General features: G+C 33.2%; 1 protein-coding gene across 2 annotated transcripts; it reads right to left on the bottom strand.

The window, feature by feature from the left end:
• Positions 1-1,048: 1,048 nt before the first annotated feature.
• Positions 1,049-8,391, bottom strand: LOC125853647 (protein DETOXIFICATION 42-like). 2 transcript variants are annotated; one of them, XM_049533370.1, is made up of 13 exons: positions 8,278-8,391; positions 7,106-7,227; positions 6,161-6,403; positions 5,798-5,988; positions 5,234-5,369; positions 4,983-5,079; positions 4,766-4,866; positions 3,853-4,016; positions 3,371-3,442; positions 3,157-3,273; positions 2,982-3,077; positions 2,394-2,515; positions 1,049-1,295 (listed from the first exon to the last, which is right to left on the bottom strand). In XM_049533370.1, exons 1-13 carry the CDS (start codon positions 8,346-8,348, stop codon positions 1,253-1,255), a joined length of 1,575 nt encoding a protein of 524 aa, XP_049389327.1. In that variant the 5' UTR covers positions 8,349-8,391; the 3' UTR covers positions 1,049-1,252. The 2 variants fall into 2 exon arrangements, with proteins under 2 accessions (XP_049389327.1, XP_049389329.1); XM_049533372.1 differs by lacking the exons at positions 4,766-4,866; positions 4,983-5,079 and having other exon boundaries at positions 8,278-8,384.
• Positions 8,392-10,294: the final 1,903 nt, after the last annotated feature.

The following is a 10,294-nucleotide window of genomic DNA, read 5'->3' as shown; positions in this document are numbered from 1 at the left end:
TGTAGAGAAAACTAAAAGGGCAATGGAGAAAAGGATGGTATGACTTAATTCTTCCAACATCCAATGCTGTATTTCAATCATTTCTTTGACGTTGAATTGTATTAGTTGATTTACAAATTTAAATTTAAGTTACCTTATAAACTTTATTAATTGCTTCTTCAGTTGTATGTTCTTCATTAATTACCCTTTTCTAAAGTTCATTTTCATTAATATTCGTTGGCAAGTTAACGGTGAGCTCTCTCTCGAGGATTTTTTAATTTCATGGTTGATGTTAATACCAAATTAATAAATATGAGTTCACTCGAGATTCGTGGGAAGCCCCAAACAAAATAAAGTGTCTGATTAAATTACAACCTTGTCCTCATATACAACAATTTTAAAGTTAATATACAATAATAATTTCGGAAGTTTGAAGCTGACATTACTGAGCAACACTTCCTCATAGGGTCACAAAAGTAGACTCCTTTAGCCGCTTCCATTGTAACAGAATCATAAGCTTTCTTCTCCACCTCAGCTTAAGAGCTCCTTTCTACATCAAGATCTGACCCTCGAGTTTACAATCAAATATTTATAAATTTAATAAATTTATAGAATTTGAGAAAAAACTACTGGATTTCTGTGAACCCAAAGTTGTATCAACCATTGATATTAGCATATCGTTATGTAATACTCATGCACTATCTTTTTGTAACTTCGTCACACAAAGTTCTCCATCTTATTTCTTTGTGAATCTTAATTTGTACATGATTTTTGCCAAATTGGAATGTAACAAGTTATTATATGAAGGTACTGTTGTTTGGCCACAATGTTTAAAAGAAAAAAGAAGATTGTTGAAACTTGTGGTCGGCTTAAATGAGTCACTGAAATCATCCTAATAAAGGTAAAATTAAATGAAAAATATTGAAGTTATAATACTACTAGCTATAGAAATATATTATTTTCTTTTTGGGACTGACTGAAAATGAAGTATCAAATAAATCGAGACAAATAAATTACAATATAATAAGGACATACTTATACATTTACAAAGTGTTGATTGAATTAAATGAAAGGTGCTACTTTATGATACAACATTTAACAAAAAATGCCATATAAGGTCCCTCTTATGCTTTCCTTGGTCCTTATAAGGAATTTAAGGTTACTATACAAATTTACTATATCCCCACAAAGGTAGGGCTAACGGCTGCGTACATCCTACGTCGCCCTGATCCTACATGTGGAATTATACTGGATATATATATGTTAACTATCTTCAGCTCCGGAGGAACTTCCAAGGGCCTGTCCCAGTGCCTATCCTGCAAACCATGAAGCAAAAAATAAACATATTGTGCTTCTGAATCCCATGGTTGCCTTAATAGCCTGCTTGGCCAATCTTCTGAAAAGCCGAAGTGATGATTTTCTTACAAAAAGTGGTTATTTTAGAGAGTTAACGTGTTCGATCAAAGCTTTTAGGAAAAAAAAGTAAAAAACTTTTGTAGCCCTAGGTCTGACACAAACTATTGCTTTAATATTGCAAAGGCATAATATCTTTTGTACTTTGTTAAAAATAAGAATTAACAGTGAAAAGTATTGAACAAAGTGAATTACAAATTCTTTTTTGTTTCTTTTTAAATTTTAATTTCAAGCATTACTCTAAGCATATTAAAATGAGATATATATACCAAGTCATCAACTTTTTGAGTCAAATTCTATGATTCTAAACTTCTAACTCTTATCTTTATTTAATATTTATCAACTTATTACTTATATCATTATGTTAACAATGCATATAATAATTGTCTCACTTAAAGGATGTTTTTCAATGTTGTGTTGATAAAATCTTACCTAAAACTAGTAACTCAAAAAACAATATTAAGTACTAATAATTTTCATCTTAATAGTGTAATTTTTTTTTTTGAATAAATACGTAAATGAAGTGTATTTATATTTTAGGCCGCGAATTGAAATTCCGCTTTAGGCCCCCAATTACGTTGAGCCGCCCCTGCATAATACATGATAAATATGCCCTTTAACTTGGCTTCAGTTGACATTTATGCCCTCCAACTTTGGGTGTGCACAAGTAGACACTTAAACTTGTATAAAATTGAACAAGTAGACACGCGTGTCCTACGTGGCATAATACACATAGGACGCCATGTTGGACACAAAATTGTCATGTAGGACGCCATGTATGACGAATGTGCCTACTTGTGCACACTCAAAGTTAAAGGTCATAGTTGCCCGCTAAAGCCAAGTTAAGAGTCATGTTTATGTATATATTATGCCTATTGCAAAAGTGTTTTTCAATTGATTAGTCAAACACAAACTATTATCATCCAAAAGTACTTTTTCGAAAGGCAAATTCTGGAAGCTTGGCCAAACAATCTATAAGTCTTTGTTTCTCGGATGCTTACCTTCCGAAGCCAGCTAAAGCTCTTAAGCTCATATAGATGGTTAGAGCTACCCAAATTCCGATATATCCATAACTTGATGAAAGAATGAGAAGGAATATAATGCTGAAAAGAGCCACCGTAAGCTGCAGATCAAACGTGTTCATGTCAATAAACGTTTAATTACTTCGATCAGGATGAATTACAAAAAGAGTTGACAATATCCTCGGAACATCACGAAGAAAGAGTTCTTCGAGAAAGTAATTCTCTATTTGGAAATGTGTGTGTGGTTGTGTGTGTAGACAAGAGTAGGAGTGGGGGTGGTTTGAGGGCGTTTATTGAGTTGAAGTGTGAGTGTGAGTGATTTAAATGCAGTTGATACCTATGTTGCTCAGGCTCTCCAAAAATGTTGTCGCTTCAAAAAATGCACTACTTTTGAAGCATCTGACGCACACCCTTCGACATTTTTGAAGAGCCAAAACAACATAGGTTGAGACTAATGTAGCTACACTATAATCTTTTACAATGTAAAAGGGAAGTTCATACCTATTGTAAGCATAGTATGTTTATTATGTGTTGACAGCAAGAAATGAATGTTTCGAGTGAGCTTACCATCGAGTATGCAGAATATGCAAAGTCGGAAGCACCAAAGTTTACACCATCGAAGACAAAAGCCAGGCAATTGATCGGTTGAGTTGCTGCAACAAACTGAAGTTGGAAGAAATGGTTATAAGTTCTGTAAAAGATTTGTAAATGTATCAATGACGTGTGTATAGATGGTGTGTACCGGAATTCCAATGCCAATTAGGTTCAGGACATTGGCATCTTTTGTAAATACTCGTGCTCCGTAGTGTAAACCAATTCCAAGAACAAGTGCTAGTACCAGTCCTAGAACTACTCCCAACTGCACGTTTTCAAGAACTAGTTCGTTACTAGCTCATTCGCTATTAAAAATATACTCGTATATATGAATACTCTGCTATTGAACAACTTTTTAGTACCTGTAACACCCTTGATGCTGTTGCAGTACACCTACTGAAGTCCTTTTGAGCAAATGCACTTGCTAGTATCGCCTGAAAGGGGAAAAAGAACGTTGAAGTTTGTTCACATAATATGATGAATGTTGATGCTTTCTCGTGGTGGCTAATATGAAAGTACTAATGTGTTTCACTAGAGATATCTGAAACAATATACAGTCAAACGTCTCTATAACAACATCGTTTGTCCAGATATTTTTTGGCAGCTATAGCGGAATGCTTTTATAGAGAACTTATAACATAACATAAGATGAAAGAACGGTTCCACAACAAACATGATTGTTGTAGTGAAATGCTGTTTGAGAAGATGATTGTTATAAAGAGGTCTGACTGTCGAAAACATGTGATATATCGATCTGGTTAGAAATTGTTCTGTCTTTTCCTCTGTCTCTTTAGCTTATTTGAGACAGCTGAAAAGTATTGATGGAGGAGATTACACGTCTTACCTGCCCAGCGACAGCTAATCCGTCAGCTAGAAGAGATGTGGCTAGCCAAATCTGCAAGCAGACCTGAAATGCAGCCATTTGTGTTGGTCCTAACCTTGCAGCCAATGATGCAGCTAATGTTACGCAGAATGTTGCCGCTATGACCCTCACTAACAACAGGAAGCCTGAAATTAGGAGATAAAAAGAAGAAAAAATCAGTTAACTTCTTTACGAGTACGAAAGGTATACATTTAGAGTTGGCATTTAAGTGAAAATTCATTTCTAGACAGAAAAACAGAACGAAATCTGATGAACGGACGTGGTTCAACATTTCAGACAACAAATGGACGGCGAAAGCTCAGAAGGTTAGATATATCAGATCAACATAACATAGTCATCGGAGTACCACCTTACTGCCTTAAACACATACTCCCACGATAATATCAAATGTAAGAAATCATGTTTCTTTGATGATCTCGTGTTGAAAATGTAGTAGAAGAAATCTTTGGTATTCTCGAACCGGAGATCTTCTTGAACTAGCATCAGTAGGCCTTACAACAACAACATACAACATACCCAGTGTAATTCCACAAGTTGGATCTAAGGACCCCTACCTTTGCGGGAGTAGAGAGGCTGTTTCCAATAGACCATCAGCTCGACAGACAAGAAAAGAATTCGAAACATAGTAGCAAGAAAATATAACAGCAAAATAGCAAGAGAAGCAACAAATAGTACTACACATAGAAGAAGAAAAAGAAGGTGTGATAACTAAGACACTTAGTAATGAGGATTCGATACAAAAATGCTTCTTTTGATACAATAAGAATGTGACTTAGGGAATTCTAGAGCCTCGTCCTAACAAAGATGGAGCTGGTTTCATACTTCATTGAAAACTATAAAATTTAGTTGTTTACAAAAGCAAGAAAATCCTTACCATTCGTAAGAAATCGAGCAAATTGAAGATACTTGAGACTAGGAGGTACGATATCAACCTTCTCCAATAGTCTCAAAAACAGTATAACTGAAATTAGGTACCTATAATACAAATTTTCAAGTAAGAACATCTTTCCAACATTTCGCAAACTCTTTAATCAGTGTAACTGTTGCCTCACGATTTTATTTATCATGAGGAGAGACTAGAATCTACTCACTGAGAAATTACATGAGCGATTGCAGCACCTCTGACACCGAGATGGAAAACGAACATGAATATAGGGTCCAAAATTATATTTGCCAAATCACCAGCCACTGTATGATATGTCAAAACACACACAGGAAATTAAAAGGTGGAGTCAGACTTGGGCCATGTTTTTTAATTAAAATTAAGACGTTTGAATCTGAAAGCACGATGTGTACTAAGATTTTGTTGTTTGAATCTAAATACACATCCCTAATTACTTACCAGTAGCAAATAGTGGAGTTTTTGTGTCTTTAAATCCTCGAAATACCCCTTGCATAGCTAGTGAGAGAAGAACTGCCGGTGCACCAAGTGACCTCAATCTCAGGTAATCTTGAGCTGGTTTCGACATAGGTGAGCCCTGTAAAATGATCAACATACAACCGGAAATTGACACTATGAGAGCCTCTCAACACCCCTTCACCTAATTCCGCAAAAACGAGATGGAAAAAGTAAAAGAAATGACACCAAAGAGTTGGAAGAAGGATACAAGAATCTAAATTAGAAAAAAAATACTCATTCCGTCCCAATTCATGTGACACTCTTTCATTTTTAGTCCGTCCAAAAAAGCATAACAATTCAACTCTGTTCTTCCCATTTTACCCTTAATGAGATCATTTATAGACACAAATATCTACGAATTGTTTTAAACCACAAGTTTCCAAAAGTCTTCATTTTATTCTTAAACTCTATACCCAGTCAAACATCTTCACATAAATTGGGACTGTGGACGGAGGGAGTAAGAAATTACGTACTCTTCCCTCTCTGTATATGAAGAGATCAACTTACAGGTTTGACTCCCATGAATTTCAATAAAGGCTTTGCTCCGGCGATAAGAAATACTGCTTGAATGATGCCAAGAACAGCACCAATGATCAATGCAGATGACGCGGATGGAATGTGTCTCTTTCCAGGCTTAGATTTCACTATTTCAAAGCTCGTAACTATCTTTTCGGACTTGCATATACTCTCTGTAGAATCTGAAGGTGAATGAAAAGTTGAAAACATAGTGTCATTATCAAAAAAGCAGAACGGAAACATGCACGTGAATCATTTCTCGAGTGTGTAACATAGCTACTTATTTTCAGTTTCAACACTTCTATCCAAACACATAACTGCTTAAAAAGCGTGTATTTTCACTTTCCAACATACCATTTTTAGGTAATAGGCTTTTGCTTTCACTCTTTGACGGTGAATCGGTTTCAAATGCTTCAGCATCATCTCCTTCATTCTTCTCCATACATTTATCATCTTGAAGGTCTTCGTTTGCATTCGTGATTGCATCTTCCTCCGCGACAAAAGAAGTTGTTACGCTGACCAGGGGAAATATTGCAATCTTAGATGCTTGATTGAATACAGCAATTGAAACTCCTACAGCAGCCTGCTCAATCGGACCTGTTTCAAACGAAATTTGAGTTTATTTTTGATGATCTTAAACCTGTTTTGCTCAACAGCCATCTTAGTTTATAAGTCTAACTTATGTGCCACAATACTACTCATGAGTTCTGCAGAACTCAGTAACTTTGGTTAACTCTATATTTGTGTTGAAGAGTCAAAACTGCACCTCAAGTATCTCGATATTTTGAGTTTCATACCTGAACTATTAGGTCTACAAATTTCCTAGATTAACTATCAGCAAATGTGTAACGACCCAGCCCGCTAGTGATATTGTCCGTTTTGGCCTATGCCCGCACGGCTTTAAAACGCATCCCTAGTTGGTAAGGTCTGCTTACTTATATACCAACATCTCTACTGTGTTTTTGCAAATGTGGGACTTCTAATCTTAAGCTGGGGAGTCACAAAATGTTTATCAAACACACCTCTACCTGAACGATGTACGAAAAGGGAATAATTGATTGTTAAGTTGTGTTATGATAAATAGTTGACGATAGTTCATGTAGGAAAAATGAACATCTGATAGTTCATATAGACTCTTGATCATTAACTCTTTCATTTAATCTGTACAAATAATCTATTCAGAATCCACTAAGCGAAACAAAATTGTGATCCAAAAGTCGGATCACGTAAACTAAAAGTCCTAGCTCCACCTCTAATAGCAAGATAATAGGAAAACATAAAAAATTGTGAAGTTGATACCAATATGGCCAATAAATGCTGTATCAACTAGAGATGCAATTGGATCTGCTGTTAAAGCTAGTGCAGCAGGTAGAGCAATCCTTCCTATTTCTTGTCCAAGTTCATCCAATTTAAAAATTGATCTGCTCAAAGGAAAAAAAAAAAAAAGAGGACAAAGTTACACATTTGGCTGATCGATCGAAAATAATTATATCACATGTCAAATATAAGTTATTTTGTTTAAAATATGTATATTATATATTAATATAGGGATAAGGCACAAGTACCCCTAAACTATGACCAAAATCCCAGAGATATACTTTAACTAAACTAAGGTCATATTACCTCCCAAACTTATTTTTGTTGTAATTTTGTACATCTTTTGCCTTGTGTGGCACACTCTGTGACTTCACTTAGTTGAGGCGCATGGGAGATGTTTGGAGGCCACGTAAGCCATAAAGATGTACAAAATTACAAAAAAAAAAAAGAGTTCTGGGGTAATAGGACTTTAGTTTAGTGAAGGGGTGACTTTGGAATTTCGATCATAGTCTAGAGGGTACTTGTGTCTTATCCCATTAATATACAAAATATTATACATTTGTCGGCTATTATTTAAATATGTCCTCTCCTCTATACAAAAAATTATCAAACCCAATATTTCCACCCTTCACTCTATTAGATCTCATTAACATTTTCCTCTGTTTTGCTCCATATAGTACGGGACTATGATGCTCAGACTCTTCAAATATCGCAACTAAGATATTACTAAAATATTAGGAATTAACGATAGAAAATTTTTGTAGCTAAACAACAATAACAACAACATAATCCATGACTAATCCTATTTAGCAACGGATTAGCTACGGATTATCTAAAAAATCTGTTAGTTACAAGCATTTTATCTACGGATTAGCGACGAAAAATCCTATATTTTTTCTTGTAGCCATAGGGTGTGTGTCGATTCCTCCTAAAGTATCACATTTTCTAAGGATCGTCACGAGTGCGACAACATTTGTAAAGAGTCCGAGCAATATTATTGGTATGGCACAAGGATAAAAATGAGGAAAAAAGCACATTAATTTTATCTTTTTTTTTCATGTGAAGTGTGTATAAACCTTTTAAATTAAATGATAAATCTTTAAAAAAAGTTGACCAAGAAGATAAAAAGAAAATTAAAAGGCAAAAAACTTTACCTTATATCTCTGAAAAATATGGAGAGTGGGTTTTTAACATCCTCTCTACATGAAACATCTTTTTCTTCCATACTTGTAAACTGCAAAATGGCAAATTCCCAATATAGAAATATATATATACAAGGATACCAACTACAATAAACATGGAGCATTTTATTTTATAAAAATAATTTCGTTACGGTGTTTCACTGAACATAAAATAAAAGAAAAAAATAAGCCATTAAAAAAATTACGGTTATAAATGAGGTAGTGGTTAACAGAAAAGTTTAAAGTTAAATTGTTAATATATACTGAATATAGAAACGTGTTATTTTTTTGAAATTGACTAGAAAAGAAAGAGTGTTACGTAAATTGGGACAGAAGGAATAATTTTTTCTAAGTGAGGTACTATCTGTTTTAATATAAGTATATTTTTTGTCACAAAGTTCATAGAATATTGAAATCATCAATTTGAGGTTAACATGAGTCCAGATTGTACTTCAAGAGGATACAACCTGCCTAGTTGACATCTGTTTTTATGTTTTAAATTTCCATTTAATAGTTGACATGTACCGACAAATTTATTTCTTAAATTAGGTGTAAATTTTTATTTTATTTTTCATTTCAATTATGTGAATGTTTTTGAATGGTTACGGAGTTTAATAGAGAAAAAAAAGAATTTTAAAATTTATGATTTAAAATAAGTTGTAGAAGATTTTTTAACAATAAGTCATTTCAGTAATAATTTTTTAAAACTTAAGCAAATTCACTAGGTTGCCTAGGGCTAGGTTTTTTTGTTTTAATAATAAAATCGAAACTGAAAAAATACAGTAAGATATGGATTATGATTTACCTTACTAATCCTATTGAGGCGTAAAAATAGAAAAGATTAAAGTTTAAAATTATTACTTAATATGAATATTATTTTTTTTATAATTAACAAGAAAGGAAAAAATATTACATAAATTAATGTATGTTATCGAGAATTTTTTGTATGAATATGTGAATTCAGATGGAATGGAATAAACTTGTTATTAGATTTAGAGACTAGAGATAATATAATTGCATATTTTTATTTCTTCAAAAAATATATGCATCTTTCAATCTCAAGAAATTGACAAACTTTAATGGAAAAAAAGAAAAAAAAAGAGGACATATTTTAACATTTAATGAAGAAACGATTTTCCCCAAAAAAAAAAAACTTTCAATGCAAATCTCCCCATTTGAGGGACTAGTACAACACATGATGATATAAATAAGTAAAATGGTTTTTTGTTTTTGATAATATACCTTTTTTATGGCGATAGTTCATTCTGGTTCTGTCGACAAATTTTTTTTCTATTATCTTCCAACATATGAACAAGTGAACGTAACTCAATCTTTATAAATAAAATTCAATAATACTTTAGTGTTTCTGGCTTGCGCACTCGCCTCTATCTCTAAATGCTCTTGCTAGTGTTGGAGTTTTGAGGTCATGGTAGCTACGAGCCTTCTAGGTCTTGCTCTATTTCTTTTATACTTCTACCTTTCTATAGTAACTTTGATACAATTTATTTGTTTCTTTGTTGTGTAATAATATGTTTTTTTTACAACAAATATCTAAACATTATTGTATCTTTGGCTAAACGTAAAATCTGGGAAAAGTGGTGTTTGGCAATGGTTGTAATTAACTAACATTAGCTAAATACTGTTTTCACCTTGATTAAAGGAAAGTGACATAATTTATGCATTTAAAATAACAACATAAAGATAAAGAAAAGGGAAATTATTATACTCCTAGTAAAAACAAGAGAAATATAGTAGGAAAAAAATTGCCAAGATAATTGGAGATAACCTTTGGACTTTTCATTCAAACTTGTGTTAATAAGAATAACAAAATTAGCTCATAAAATCATAGTCAGCTTAATTCACTTAGGCTTGGATGGGTGAATGATCCACTTAATTCAGTTCGTTTCGACCCGTATATGTATATTCTTTTAATAGAAGTAATTAAACAAATTATTAAAAAAAAATTATAAAAAAACAAAGAATTAAAGAT

This window comes from Solanum stenotomum, chromosome 1 (assembly GCF_019186545.1).
Source record: "Solanum stenotomum isolate F172 chromosome 1, ASM1918654v1, whole genome shotgun sequence".
Taxonomy (NCBI): domain Eukaryota; kingdom Viridiplantae; phylum Streptophyta; class Magnoliopsida; order Solanales; family Solanaceae; genus Solanum; species Solanum stenotomum.
Note: the sequence above shows the minus strand (reverse complement) of the source record. Positions and strands in the feature narration are given on the sequence as shown.